This window comes from Battus philenor, unplaced genomic scaffold (genome assembly GCF_028537555.1).
Source record: "Battus philenor isolate CCGP_79_NKW_IND1 unplaced genomic scaffold, ilBatPhil1.0.hap1 SCAF_19, whole genome shotgun sequence".
Lineage (NCBI taxonomy): Eukaryota > Metazoa > Arthropoda > Insecta > Lepidoptera > Papilionidae > Battus > Battus philenor.
The window spans coordinates 8,359,821-8,375,963 of record NW_027181681.1 but is presented as its reverse complement, the minus strand read 5'-3'; the positions used below and the strand labels follow the sequence as shown (position 1 = coordinate 8,375,963).

Genomic DNA, 16,143 nt, shown 5'->3' with positions numbered 1-16,143 from the left:
ACACACATTGCCTAGCAAAAAAAACTTTCTTCTACAAATAAATAAAGAAGAAGCTGAATTATTTGAATATGTTACTACGAATTGTGTTATTTTGAACATAATAGAAGATAAATTATCTCTCATCTCGATTTCATTTTAAATTACAAGTCTATTAAATGAGAACATTACGTATATAATGGGTCATGTGTTATAAGCTCCCTAAGGATTATTTTAGCTGTTCCTGAGCTAATCATTTCATTAAAAGTTGCGGACCCGTCTGTGCCATCTCTAATTACAATGAAAATTAAAGCCGTGTTAAAGGTGAAATTTGTTTTATATACATTCAAAAAACAATTCGTTTATTAAAATACCACACCGTAATGAAAATATATTTTAAGCAACGATTTACACGCTTCTTTAAATCAGTTTAAAATCAATGACTTATTTTAAAATTATAAGTAGTACGCTACCACCGGCTCGGAATGCTAATTTACTGAGCAGAGCCGGCAAGAAACTCAATAGTTAATATTACAGCCATGTAATTAATCAACAACCAATTTTCAAGCATTTCAATAAACCAATAATTTTTTGACGCTACTTTTAATTTGAAAATTGAAAAAGTAGGTCTAATACATGGTGTAAGTGGAAGTTTCTATATAAGCCTAATCTATCGTGTTACTATCTATTATAATATATACATATATATATATATATATATATATATATATATATATATATATATATATATATATATATATATATATACATTTGTATTTAATATCTAAAATATGTAAAAGAACTAAAGTTATGTCGTTGTATGTATGTGTTCATAGAAATTTTTACAGAAATGATTTTTTTATTCATTTAATACTCTTTATTTTACACAAAAAAAATACATAGAGGCGTAATTATTAAAAAAAAAACACTATAGGCGGTCTTATCAATCAAATCAATTTTCAGACAACCATAGTATAGAAATAGAAGAAGGACAAGTAACAGGTTGTCAACATAATCCCATACATATATTTACTTAATGACAGAAATTTTTACAATTATTTATATATCATCATAGCAGCTGCTAGACGTATACTGCAACGCAAAGGTCTTTCTAAAAGATCGACATGATGACCGGTGTTGCGATGCCCACATCCCGCGAATTTTCACGGCCTTGACTATGTTGTCAGTCCACCTGGTGGGGGTCTCTCGAAAACCTTCCACTAGTTGAGCAATTCTTCTAACAGCGTCAGTAACCTTTGTTCTTCTGCGGATCTTATTCCCTTATTTCCGCTTCGCTCTCGCAGCTAACCTCCATATATTTATAATATATAATGACACACAATAATAAACAAAAAATTAAACAAAAACGTCAAATTAATCTGTTGGCGGTTGGAATCCGTCCCGGACCCACTGTCAAATTTATCCATCTTGTACGGATAATCTTTTTGGGCGTGGTTAAACCTTAACTTGAAATAAAACTTTAGATATCACACTGACAATGCAAATTAACGTGGATTAAATTTTGGTAGGACGTAAACGATCTGCCATCACCGACAGTTCTACGCCATGTTGAATATCGAACTACCCCTCAACGTCGCTGTACGGTGGTTTTAATGTTTCGCTAGAGTAGGAACTTCCGGAAGGAACGTTCCATTCTCTTGTATTAGATGGCGCCACCGGTGCGTGGTCAAATCTTTAAAATTGGACTTGCCTAATAAATAAAAAATATATTTTTCGACCATTTTCTTCATAATATTAAATAGTCTAACTGATTCTATTCGTTTGTTTCAGATTACTTGGACCAGAGGCACTAAGAAAACTATAAAAGAAACCGCAATATACACAATTTTAACTAGTTAGTTATAAATACGAGGAAACGAGAAAGCGCCTTCAATATACAATCAATTATATTAGATAAGATTATATATTAGGTTTATTTTATAAAAGTAGTGCCAAGACTGTGGACATTGTGAGTTAACGCGAGTTATAGTGCCGTGATTTGGGGTCGCGATCGATGCGTGGCGGTGTCGCACGCGCAGGCCGATAGAGAGCATTACTAGCTAGGAGTCGACAAGATTGAGGTGGTGGCCGGGTGCGGGTGGGGCAGGCGCGCGCGTGTGCGGCCGCTGCACGCGCTGGGCCGCGCGGCCGGCATGTTGGCGTCACAGCGATCCCAATCCTGTAACGAAGAAGGCGCGTTCTTCGGCGCCCGCGCCTTGCGACGGCCGCGTGGCAAGGGCAGCGGTAGCCCCCCTTGCTAGGGGTACGCCATGTCGCTGCGCAGCCTGCACCGGAGGCTTTCCTCCGCTAACAACACGTAAGTAGCATCAACTCGCCGCCAGTAGAAGGAACATCAAATTCAAAATATCATATTTGAAGTAGGCGTTAACACGCTCTTTTGAATTGTCAATTATTAAGGATATAAGTGGTAATTTACTACCGGCTCGAAAAGCTGATCTGCTGAGAAGAGCCAACAGTTCTTTTCAAATGAAATTTAACAATTTTTGATGTACATATGTTAGCCATGCAAATGAGTGAATAAACCAAGTTCCAGATATTACAATTAAGTAAAAACTTTTGAAAGCTGTAAATTGAAGATTTAAAACTAAGAAAAGGAAGGGTTATGGTATGTTGTGGAATTTTATTACATATGTATATACTCAGATCCGAGAAAGATTTACGATTATATTTTTATTTCTTGTATTTATCACATGACTCCCATTATTTATTTATTCGTTTTGAATTTTAGTAAATATGTTATTAAATAAGTGTTGTGGAGAAATAGTCACAATACTAAGTTCTTTATTATAAAAAATGTCTCTCAGAGAAGCTCTAGTTTTTAAGAGTGACAATCCCTCTACCAACTGTCTGCGCTTAATAAAAGTAAGGCAGAAAATACTTTGTGAGTAAAACATCTTTTTGACACTAATAATAATAGAAAAAACTGTAACTATAGCATTTACGATAAAATAACACTTGGGGTGCAAAAGCTTTTAACTATTATAATCCGCCTCTTTCGCTTGTTGGAAGTAGAGTTGTAGGCGTAACAAATAATTACAAAAAAGCTTCCCATTTAAAAACTGGTATAGTAATATTATGTATTGCAGAAAGTTTATTAATTTATTTATTTCTAATAGGCACACCTGAAGCAATAGATTTATACAGGCCTGGCCAGAAATATCTTTTGAGGTGGCTTAAATTGCTACCAAAGTAGCATTTGCAGATTTTTGTCAGGAGGAAGTCCGGAGATAGCGCTTACTCTAAAACCTCTTTTGAGGTACTGAAGTTCGATGACATGCCAGGAAGACTCTCGGCTCGGATCACTATATACTATTTTTTCATAGCATAGAGAGACTGACTGTTCATAAAACGTTCCGTGGAGTGTCTAGACTCTTACGTTTCCGCGAGTGGACCGATGTACGAATAATTTTGCCAACTTATATTTAAAAGTTAATAAATTAAATAAACGGAAGACGACAATAAACGGCTGTATAAATAATATTTAAACAAGACAACGCTTCAATATGTCAAGATTATTTATTTTCGTTACAGTTATTTTAAATCAATTTCGTTCTCATACATCGTTATTGGTTATAGGTGTATAGTGATAAAATAGTAAGAAAAAGCTTTTAAATTCTGTTTGCTACGTATAAAAATAATTATTATTTACAATCTGTCCAAGTAAAAATTAATAAATGTAACATTTTTCTGTAATATTATATTAGGTTGTTAATATGTGCAAAGACCTTTTTTTGAACAACGAGTAGCATGCATTCACCCTTTTAAACTTTTACACCTTTGACTAATCACTCTTTATAATCCAAATGAGGTAGATAAGATTTCCCATTGATAACTTTAAAAAATAAACACTTATGAAAACGAAAGTAGATGTAAACGTAATAGGATTTGACTAATACATTTTGTACAGACGACTTTGCCTTTTCGATGCGAAATTAAAAACTTACGAAATATTTTTGCATTCACAAAGGGAAACGCATTGACAAACATATTGTAATACTATTAAAAAAATTGTATAACAGAATTCTGTGCGATTATCTTCTTCTCGACCGAATTACGATTTAAAGCAATAACAAATATTGTTTTAGTTCATTCAGGCACAATGAGGATAAAAATACATAAACGTCGGGACTCTCCATCTTTATTGCCTAAAAAGGAATTGAAATGTGTTAGCCATCTTGATGCATCCTTTTTGAGAGAAACGTAGTCATTTATCTAACCTGAAGACTTAACTCGCCTTTGTCTTCGTTAGAGCTCGTTTCCATGGCTTTTAACACCAAGAGAAGGAAGTATAACTGATAAGAATCGAATTTTCCTTAACTACTGCACTGTATGGCATTCAAAATACTAAGGCTGTTTTCGTATTAAAAGACGAGTACATAATTAATTGAATTAAAATTTCTTCTCTTTATTTAAATGGGCAAAAGTGCCACTGCGTTATAAGTAAATAAAAATAATAATTATTATAAAAATAAATAAAGAAAACGCCGCTCCTTTGTTACATACCTGGTACGTTAAAATACGACAACATTACATAGCAGAGGCTTACGCTCTTATGGTGCATGTGTAATAGTATATATATATTATAAATATACTATTACACATGTATTGTATACCTAACCTTAATATATATATATATGTATATGTATATATATATTGTTTAAGGTGGTGTACGTAACCGTTGTATCTGATGAAATAACAAATTAAAAAATAACCATTTAAAAAAGTATATCACGTACAAATAAAGAACTATTTTAAATAAGCAATCATATTTGTTCAAACGCTCCATTGTTAATACTCTGTTTTATTTTTTATTAGAACTAAACATTAGTATTGTATATTAAAAGTAAAAAGTTATTATGAAATCTCTTTGACTACATTGTTTGTTACTGGCTGGTTTGAATACCATTTAATTTTTCTATTATTCGCTGTGAAACAAAGTTTATCTTATTCTTAGATTGGATCCATTTTGTAGTTTTTTTTTTGACATAAAAGATGAAATACATATAACGCAGCATAAGTGAGAGTAGGATAAAAATGTTTAGGTTGCTCAAAAGGATTTTGTTTAGAACTTCGTTTTACATGTTTGAATAAAATGTAACACTGAAAGCCTGGACAGACACCTCGTGACAAAAGGTTAGGGTCAAAGAACAGTCGAGCTTCACAGAGTAATTACATACCTGGTTAGCTTACGGTGAGGTGATGATATGTGTACGGTTGAATTAAAGGTTATCGTTCGTAGCGAATTCCGAGCACCGGGCAAAACGATTGTATTGGATCTCTACTGCCAACGGTTGATGAAACTCGACCAATAAAGAAAAACGTTCGGAATTGATCAACTGAAACGATTTGAATTTTTATTTTTAACACCGGACCCCTTCAAACTTCAATGTTAGGCAATTTACCAATTATTTTTTTACTAAATTTACTTAATTATCTGATTGTTGTCATTGACTGTTGTCAATCATGTTTTCATTTAAAATTAATATTTATAAGAATTTTTGTACGTTAAGCTCTTAATTTCAGTAAAAAAAGTAATTTTTATGTATAAATATAATAGGTAGATAAGTTTTTTGCGATGTTTTTTACGTAAAATGTAAGTAAAGTAGTGGTAGTCCAGTGGTACAGGACTCACACTGGCGATCGCAGGTCGCGGATCCAATTCCCGGGATACAATCTTAAATAATTTATACTTCGTACATGAATTACATAAGATTGCCACTGCTTACAAACAAGTTTCTAGAGGATAGGCAGCACCATCCTCTCCCTGCCATAATACCCCGTATCTTTGGAGGAGGCCTATATGGCGTGGGCGTCTGTAGTTTCAAACAACGATGGCGTCAAAAATGTAATAAACAAGTTCGAAAAACTCGATTATTATGAACGTAGCACAAAAAAGCAATATGTTGAAACTTCACTTTGGCATTTCGTCAATTGTATAAAAATAAAGTTTGGACTCATAACCTACAAAATTGGTTTTCTCGCATCAGATGCTTAGAGGGGATGAAAACATACCGATAATACTATTGCAATATTAATTTTACCTTTAGTTTTGTTAATTATTTAGCAAAGTAATACTATTCGTTTATATTAAACACTAAATATTATATTTCTAAGATATCTTAACTGTAAATACAGACTATTATTATATTAAACCTATATAGGGTTGTACGTATTGCAGTTTTTTTGTACAGTTACAAACTCATAGTATGGTACAGTATAATACTGTAATAAAGTATTACGTATTACTTTTTTGCTTATTTGAAAGGAAATATCATTAATTGCTAAACACGAACATTATAAAATATTTAACCAAATGCCCAAAGAGAAAACGAGAGAAATTAGTAAAGTATATTTTCATGTCAGGAATTCTACCTTATTTAATATTCTGAATATTTTTATTGTCTTGTGTTGTTACGAACATTTTCGAGTTTCTATATGAAATTAAATTTAAACCGTACGGTGTGAAAATGGGATAATAAATCATAAGGTTTGTTGTAACACAGTGTTTGTTATAAAATGTTTTTGATCGGGATATTAGGTTTGTTGAAAGGTCTTTATTTATATATTAAAACACTTCTCATACAAGACAATGTATGTATAACAGCAATAATTTAAATTATCTTAATGCCTTTAAGATTATGACGTGTATATATATGCACACACACACACACACATATATACATATATATATATATATAAATATATAGCATTTGAGTATATATATTTATATATGATGAATCAACCCTAATTTTTTATACCACACGCTATTTATTTCCTAGGAAACTATGATAAAATATTTACTCACGAAACCTACGATATCAAATAAAATGATAAGAATCTTTGTTTTATATTAAAAACATTCTATAATCTGTAAAACATTGTTACCCGTGCACTAAAGTAGCCTTATGATTATTTAGATTTCTTTGCAATTGTTTGTCAAGAAGTCGTCATAGTCATTGAGCTTTTCATTCGTTTTTAGGCTATCCAGCTTTGCATTTCATGATTGATGTGTTAATTTTGTCGGACCTACTTTATTTAAAAATTAAGATACAGTATAATATAAGATTCATTTCAAGGTTTATGTTTTATTGATTAAAATATGTATTTTCTTTATTTTTATTATATTTTCATTGTAATACTAATTACTGGACACGATATATCTTATTGATTCATTACCTAGGAACTGGTGTTTCATTTTAAATTTCAAATGGTCGAGCTATTTACGAAGTTTTTCGTCAGTTCATTTGGCAAAGTATTTTTATTTTTATAGATACTTTTGGCAACTGATGCAGCAGTACTAACTTAGCGGCTTTTATGGATATTATGTTCTAAGGATTATATTTTCCAAGGAAAAAGTTACTTTTTAAGAAGATACATTACCAGATGCATGCAATTGCCATTTAGTATTATCTGGTGTTTTTTGAGAGCACGGCATAAATAGCATTATATTTTCTGGTTAAATAAATATTAATAGAATAAACAATGTTATCAATATACTCTGCTATTTACCTGTAGTATAAAAAATCGGTTATATATGTTATAGGGATATATGCATATATCACTCGGTTCTATGTTTTTTATTACTATTTCTGGTTTCGCGCCAATTGCTCATACGACGAAATTGATGTCATTGTGTTCAACCATTCGAGTATACCACAGGCTTATTTTATAGCCCACAAAACCTAACAATAATAGCTGTATATGTTCGGATAAATTGACTTTAAACTGGTGCAGTTGCAATTTGAGAAACGAAGTGCAAAATTTATCGTAATCGTCGGTGCAATGAAATTTTTTGTTATGACATCGAGTTTTTATCGTTGTAGAATTTACATCGGATTGTATTTATTATTTACGAAAATGAATCTGCTTTAACTATGAGACGAATGAACATTATACTTTTTTTATTTTACAAGTACAACTTCATATTTATTTGCGACGAATAGAATTTAACAATGTTTTAGGATAACACATGAGATTTTAATATTTAACATACATAGACGAATAAATTAAAGTAATAGGAAAATACAGATAGCTCTTTTTCTCGTTTATTCTATGGGTACTCGTGGCTTCATCTAATGGATATAGTATTCTAGTATCCAGCAATCAGTTTTAAGCAACCCCAGCTCAAAGTAGACAAGTTTTCTTTCACATTTGTTTTAGATTATATCAAAGTTTTCTTCATTTTAACTTAAACCTTCCGAAAACTATTTACCTTTTATAATGTAAAAAACAAATCCTTTTATAATTATTTATCTTTTTGAGTTACTTACGCTACAACATTTTTTGTCATTAAAATCATTAAAATCTTTTCCTAGTCGGTGATAAACATTGACAGTTTGGCGTTTTCATATCGTTAAAAATTATTTCTTGAGTTTTAGAGATGTTTGGTTTTATGTTACAATTTTGATAATTTTGGAATCCGGATGGCTTTGAGACCCTTTATTCGTTATAGGGATCGTTATATATGTCGCAAATGCAAAACATACACATTTTTTCTTTATTCTCGAACTGTCATAATGAACACTGGTATACGGGAATGCCGTGTGAACTTTACGTGACGTAAATACATTAACACATGCGGTTCACATGTAGAAAACCATTTGAAAAAGACATTATCGTCAACGTTTTTCTTAGGACGTTACACCAAATATAAATAATGGATTGAATAGATTTACGTAAATAGAAAGAATTATAATATTAGGGTTTTGAAATTTGAGTTCACTTCAAAATATTACTGACGCAATTAATAATTCTGTGTATAAATTAAAAAGGCTGTAAAAATATTTTTATTGGCACTACATTTATGCTTAGCATCTTTATATTTAGAACCGAAGGGCCGAAAGGTTCACGAGTAGCCACTACGAGCCGGTAAACGCGGCGGGGGTAGGGCTTCCACCAGGGAAACCGACGACATAGATAAGGTCGCAGGAAGTCGTTGGATGTGAGCAGCGCAGGACCAGACAACGTGGCGATCTTTGGAGCGGACCTTTGCCTTGTAGTGATCGTCCACCGGCTGAAAACAAGTAGAAGGAAAACTTATTATGTTTTTTTTCTAACAGGAATACAGAATCGCTTAGATAATACTGTTTGTCGACAAATATAGACACCTACGTCAACGGCAGAAATAAATACTTTTTAATATACATATTGATAAATATTAAATAATCGCGTCCGTCGACGAAAGAACTATCTGATAAAATTTTATATTGCCATCTTTAAAACGATTACTGGTATTAAATCGTAAAAACGAAATACGGTGTGAAATGTAATGACGCTATCTAGCGAACGCCGGCCAAAACGATCCCCTATGTCACTTATGTTACGTGTGGAAAGGACGTCATATTACACTGTATTACGGAAACCATTTGCTCTTCATATAAGGAAAATACATTGAAGCATATATACAAACATGCACACACACCTATGTATTCACTTATCTATATATACATAGGACGTACAAATATTTTTTAAGGTTATCGTTTATCTCTATTATGTATTTATATGTAAGAAATTCAATGGCATACTAAAAGAAATTTAAAATTAAATTTTAATACAACTGCTATAATAGTATCAATGCCCACAAAAGGCAATTCTGTGGAAATTAAAAAAAAACTGGAACAGTTTCAATTACGAGTGATTTGAACTGTATTCATTCGCGTGCTTTTTGTACCGAACTAGCGCTTGATAGGAGAGCGTAAATCTGTAAGGCTAATTGTTTTACCCAGAATCGGTCTATGAAGTTTTAAAAACTCAACGCCCGTTCTATTTTTATTTTAACGCTTTAAACGCTAGGAAAGTGCCGCGTGTCTATTTAGCAGTTCTGAAAGTAAAATATTAGAAAACATTAATAAATATTGTAGATAAAGCTATAATATTTTTGAATATTGTTTTCATATTTATAGTATTATACGGGGTGATCTGTCATACGTGTAAAAACAGATCACCTGGATACCGTAGAGTTCATTCCTCAGCAAATAGCTTTAAACCTTTTACACCTATTTCTAATCAACATGTATAAAGTGATCACTCTGAATTATTTGATATTGATTTTTTTTTCTATTGTAACGCAACAGGCGAATAAGTTCTGGCAGTGTGGTAATGTCTACAGGGGGAGATAGTAAACAATAATAAATATCAATATGAAGTAATTCGAATTGTGAAGATGATTTTTTTACTATATTGTCATAAGGTTTTTTATTATTTCTTATCTATTGCATTTTGACAGGTTGTACCAAATATTAATTGATAGCAAATACGCTATACATTCACCCATTTAAGCTTACACCCCTGTCACCAATCATCCCTGTATAATAGCGATATAATTACTTATTTTTAATATGCTCCCATAAACATTTAAATCTTAAAATATGTTTTAATCTAAAATAAATATCTTTCTCTCCCATTTGTAGAAATACCCGATGATCGTATTAACATTAAATCTGGTGTGTAATAAATACGAGTTTATATAAATTTCAATTAAGACAAGTTATTGATCGAAGCGTAAAACAAATCAAGTATTTGTGGAATTCTCTTATCACAATATTGGAATCCTTGATGAAAAACATATATATATATATACAAAAATTTTATGTAAAATTAATATGTATACTCTTCTATTATTAAGGTTATTAATTATATTAAAACAGTTGTGTGTAGAGTTAAAATTGCTGGTTTATGTATTGACCTAGGCATTGGTTCTTTTATTATTAATCCTTATTAATATTAATAGCCCATATATTACATTTTGTGTGAAAGTCATGATATTAACGGGGTTAAATTATTGCAAATACTTTTTAACTTGTAATTAATTTTATATTTATTTATTATGAGCAATGGTAGCTCAGCGGTAGAGGTAGATGGTATGTCACAGATTCTAGTCTCGGAATACAGCCTTATATATAATTTAAACATGCACAAAGCATTAATTTGCCCTAGCTCATAAATAAGTTTTTAGAGGAAGAGCAGTAACGTCCTCTGCTTTCCATAACCCGCCTGCCAAGTGTGGCGATTATAGTATATCTCCCTATAAATATTTTTGTCACAGACCTATGCCTTGCAGTAAATCGACTACGATGATAATTTATTATATCGACATTAAAAAATTTTATTTGTTTATTAAATACTTCACATACCGGTTTTGGTATTTATGCAAATTAAAATAGAAATTAATTTACTACGAATAATTTAAAAAAAAATTAGAAAAAACTTTGTTAGTAACTTTGTTACAAAAAAATTTAGGAAATTAAAAAATAAAATGTTATGTTGTCGTTATAAGCTGCGTATGAACATTACATTTTTGCTCGTATCAAATCAACATCTTTTTTTACGAATGAAAATAAACTCGAATGACTGACCTCGCACATCGTGTGAATATTCATGGGTCAGGGGGATGGAAACGTTAAATTCATAAAACTGTATTTCCAACCGTAACTCAAACATTAAAATTGTCTTAGCGTTTTCTATATGAAAAGTATAAATGTTATATGATATTAAAAATAAATTTAGAGTATATGAAAGGCATAAATGTAATATGTGAAAGATGGTATCGAGTTAGTAAAATTGATTCGATAAATAAGTATGGAAATAATTTGAGGAAGATATGAAAATGACAAATGCTTTTGGCCTTATTACAATATAGTTTAAAAATACGAAAATCTAGAGACCGATACAGAAAGATGTTCAGCAACCTAGTTTGTGGTAATTTATGTAATAAATTACTATTAAAATAGAAGTATTATAAATAATATAGATATTTCTGTCTGAGTAATGCAGGCACTTGCGAAAATTGTATCATCAAGATCGGTGCTGTTCCTTTATTGAGAATAAGAAAAAAAGACCCATTGGTACATCTGTATAGAAATGAATTCGATACATAGTTAATAATTTAGTTTTAAAAAACAATTACAGAATTACGTTCGTGTATTAAGTTGATATCTAATAATTGTAAATATACTTAACCATCATTTTTATCACTATCATGTGAGCCGCTAGACGCCCACTGTAAGGCATAAACTTCTCTCTTTATTTGAAACATCGCCTTAATGACGGTCTTGGTGTCATAAAATTTTATAAACAGTTTATATCAAAATATGTTTGTCTATGTTTTAAGAATAGTTTCATGTTTTTTGAAAGGTTAATTTGGCTTTGCTACATATCGCGTTTTTGTTGTCTTACTCGATGACGAAATAAGTTTTTAGCAGGACGATTTTAACTATGTAAAATATATCAACCGTTGCAGGTAACATTTTTATTAAACATATATGTTGTTATTGAGAGCCCAGATTTTAATTTCATAGATTTATTACAAAAACCTTATGAAAATTACGTAGAAGCTTACTTCAATAATTTATAACGTGACCTGGATTTTATATACAATAAATTTTTAAGTGAGTAACAATAATTTAAAATAGTAACAAAAATAATAATTAGTATACACAAAGGTTTTTTTAGGCGTAAAAACTTGTAAGGAGTGAATGTACAGACCATTTTTGCCAATAAGCGTCAAAATTTTTACATCTCCTATTAAACTGCCCTTTCTTTCATGTCTCACATCTCCATCCAAAGGTTATCTGGTAGAGATCGCCTCGAGCGATAAGGCCTCTTGAACCTCTATGTAAATTATCTATTTTTGTTTTTTTTTTTTAAGTTATTATCTATGGTGTCCAAAAAAATAAAATAAATAAAATATACTCTGTATAATGTAATTACTTTGTAACTATATTGGAATGTTGCAGGTCAGTAATTTCTGGCAGTACAAAATTTGCAAGGAAAGAGAGTAAACAATAAATCAAATTCGAAAATACATTTTCTTGCAATCATTACGTTGTTTATTATTTTTGAAACCATTAATTTTTGGATAGGGTATACCAAATTTACATTTTACATTTCTTATTAGAATGCAAACCTCGTCTCTCTTATTATATTTTACGAACTAAAATATTGGTGTATATACTGAACGGTTTCATGTTGCTACAGGTATTGTTACTTGAAATCAATAAAACCCTTGCGTCTAGACGGTTATAGAAATTGAACGAACTCGACAAATGCTTAATACATTTGTATATTGAAAAAAGCTCCGTGAAGAGGAATTAGTGAACAGAGAGTCGGGTAGTCTAGACGGAACAGTTTAAGCGTCAAAAAAGATTTGTCTCCGTTCATCCAACAGTCTCAATTTTTTGACAATTAAAAAAAAAGGTTTGTAGCTGACACTTGCACCACCCGAGGAAAACGTTCAACATTTTTACCATGAATTTTATGAAAGTTGCTATGTACATAATATACACGGTAAATGTATTTTAATAATGTTGTATGTTAATAATATGATAATGTTCATTTGCAATCGAAAAAGTAAAGTTATATGTATGGTATATCCTTTCCAAAACTCAATGGTTTTAAAAATAATGAATAACATAAATAATAAATAACAATAATAAAAAAGACCTTTTTCAAAATTTTAAATGCTAAGTATAAAATTAAATTAAGGTTTACTATCTGTCTCTGAAGACATTGTATTGCCAGAAGTTATTGACCCGACGCATTGTAATAGGATAAATAACTTAATTAACATATTTCAAAGTGAAAACTTTGTAGAAGTTGATTGAAAACGGGTGTAAAAGCTTCACAGCTATCCATTCGCCCCCTTTAAATCTTTGACACCTATTAATAATCAGCTTATAAATGTATGTAATATGCAAAACTTTTTATTGTCAAATACTTTAGCGACTGAAGTGATGTAAGCTTTAAATTATCCACATTTTCCGTTTTAACATAATCAAAGGAATGTGCGAGTACAAGAGGATTATAACACGTTTTGCTTGCTACCAAATTATTCTCTTATCTTAAAAGCATTTTGCTACGGGCTTTACATACAAATACAAAGTGAAACAAGTTTCCACTATTTCTTAGCGTTTAATGTTAAAAATTATTTAGTTTCTATACATTTATTATATTCTGCAGTAGCTTTAATTTTAACATTCAAGTCGTAAGCCTTTATTTTTTAACAATCTAATGCGGAGGTTTAAATATTGCGAAGGAGTTTTGAATAATCAGTGTTCTATTCAGAACTATTCAGATGCTGCCTTAAATGTCAACCACAGACTTCCTCTGCTTTTAAATATAATGGGCTAGTTCTCACAACGATTATCTTAGTAATTTTGTTAATAGGATTTGAATTCATTACTTAAGCATTCCTACCATTTTATTCAATATAATTTCTTAAATTGATTTGAAAAAATTCAATATTAATACTCTCTAATCTACTCTCTCTCTAATCTTTTGGATGGTGTTTTAGCATAAATTTTAAAGAAGTGTGTTTTTTACATTTTGGCATCTTAAAAATGACGCAGGGAAACTAGACGATGACTTAAAAAAGAAAAGACACAAAAAGGGTGCGCTGCAATACGTTGGGGCGGGAGATACAAAGCACCACTTGACACGGCAACTGCATGCGTTTGATGCTCTCTCTGCCACAAGAATGGAGATAGCACGAGTTAATTAAAAAGCATTGTAATCTAAGCACATCCGAGATAACCAGGGTAACAATAAAGGAAGTTTATCAAAACAATATACAGAGCGGTTCAACTTTTAACATACCATAAACTGACAAGAGTAACCAAGCTTTGTCTTAGAGGTCAATTTTTGACTGATTCATTAAAATCCTACAAATTACGAATAATTTTGGTTTCGTCAATGATTTTCGTACAAATAGAAAGTTCAAACAAGGGGTGAAGGTAACTCACAATCAATAGTATGTCTCTAATAAATAAGTTAATTAGCCATAAGCGTAAAAAATATACCTCCTGAATTTTTACATTATTTCTCAGGAGCATTTGAACGTTGTAATAGGGTTAAAAGTTTTCATCTTAAATTGCATCAAAGATAGTTAATTTTAAAGAGAACTTGTGGTCAATGAGTGGACTACAGATAAACATTTGTTTTACTGATTTTGAATTTGTCTAGGAGTATAACTTCGGACATGTTTAACTTGTTTTAACAAAACAAAAAGTTTGGTTAAATACATCGGTATCGACCGGCCAGGCCACATAACGCGCAGAGCATATGGCCGCTGGGGCCATAAGGTTCTGGACAGGAGGCCACGGACCTGCAAGCGAAGCGAAGGACGTGCACTTTAAAAGTGGACATATGACCATGAAAATCTCGTTAGAGAACGCTGTATGCGGTCTGCTTCTAATTTGTCTTATTCTATATGATGAGGGCGATGATAATGTCGGTACTAACAAATTTACGAAAGAGAGCACAATTGAAATAAAATAGTCTGTATTTTTGCATACCAACATTCATTGCTGGTACTAATTATTTAAAAATGTAAATAACATCGTATTTGTTTTGTTCATTAACATTAGAAATTTGGATGCATTCCAATATTCGATAATCAATACATTTTGGCGTTGCGGACTCAAAGGCTTGTTATTAAGTACGTCACTTTGTTATACATACGTACTACTATATCTATGAATATGTCTTGAAATTGATATTTTATAAATATTAGTAATATAGGTAGTAAATATGTGATTTAATTTCACGAAATTTATACAGCGTGCGTGCACAAAAGTACATTACCATTTTGCCATATGCGGTTATCTTCAAGTTAGAGGAAGTCTAATTTATGTATACACTAATGGTTTTGAATGATTACCGTGAACGCGTTAAGGCGCGTAATAACATAAAAATATATCAAAATAAAACGTGAAATTACAGATCAAAACCTTTTGTTGAATATATTAATTTGTCTATTCGCGTTTACTTAAGCCTCTGTTGTTTCGTCTGTCAGTTTAGTCGTAATATCAAATTAAAAATGTTTGTTTACAATAAAAATCAAGTATAACATTTTCAATGTTGCAGATTGATATGAGTTTTTCTTTTAAATAAGCAAAAGGAAATAATTTTGACGCTTACTAAAATATAACTTTTAATGAAAAAATCACCCTGGAGTATAGAAAATCATTGACCTATCAATGACCCAGTTTCATGTTTCTGGCTATAATCCAAATCATGCTATCTTCCGATTAAAAGTGAAAGACACGGTTGATTACGATTTCCAATTTTTAATTATCAACCACTCTTGACTTTGACGCTATTCCGTGTTCGTTAAAATTTCAATCAATATCTACTCGATTTCATAAACAA

General features: G+C 31.1%; 1 protein-coding gene across 4 annotated transcripts in view; it reads left to right on the top strand.

The window, feature by feature from the left end:
* Nucleotides 1-2,241: 2,241 nt before the first annotated feature.
* Ih (hyperpolarization activated cyclic nucleotide gated potassium channel Ih) overlaps nt 2,242-16,143 on the top strand; it is a 151,612-nt gene continuing 137,710 nt past the window's right edge. For all 4 annotated transcript variants that reach the window (XM_068763993.1, XM_068763992.1, XM_068763995.1 and 1 more), the window contains exon 1: nt 2,242-2,293. In XM_068763993.1, coding sequence (XP_068620094.1) covers nt 2,247-2,293 — 47 coding nt within the window. In that variant the 5' untranslated portion in view covers nt 2,242-2,246. The remainder of the gene's footprint in view (nt 2,294-16,143) is intronic.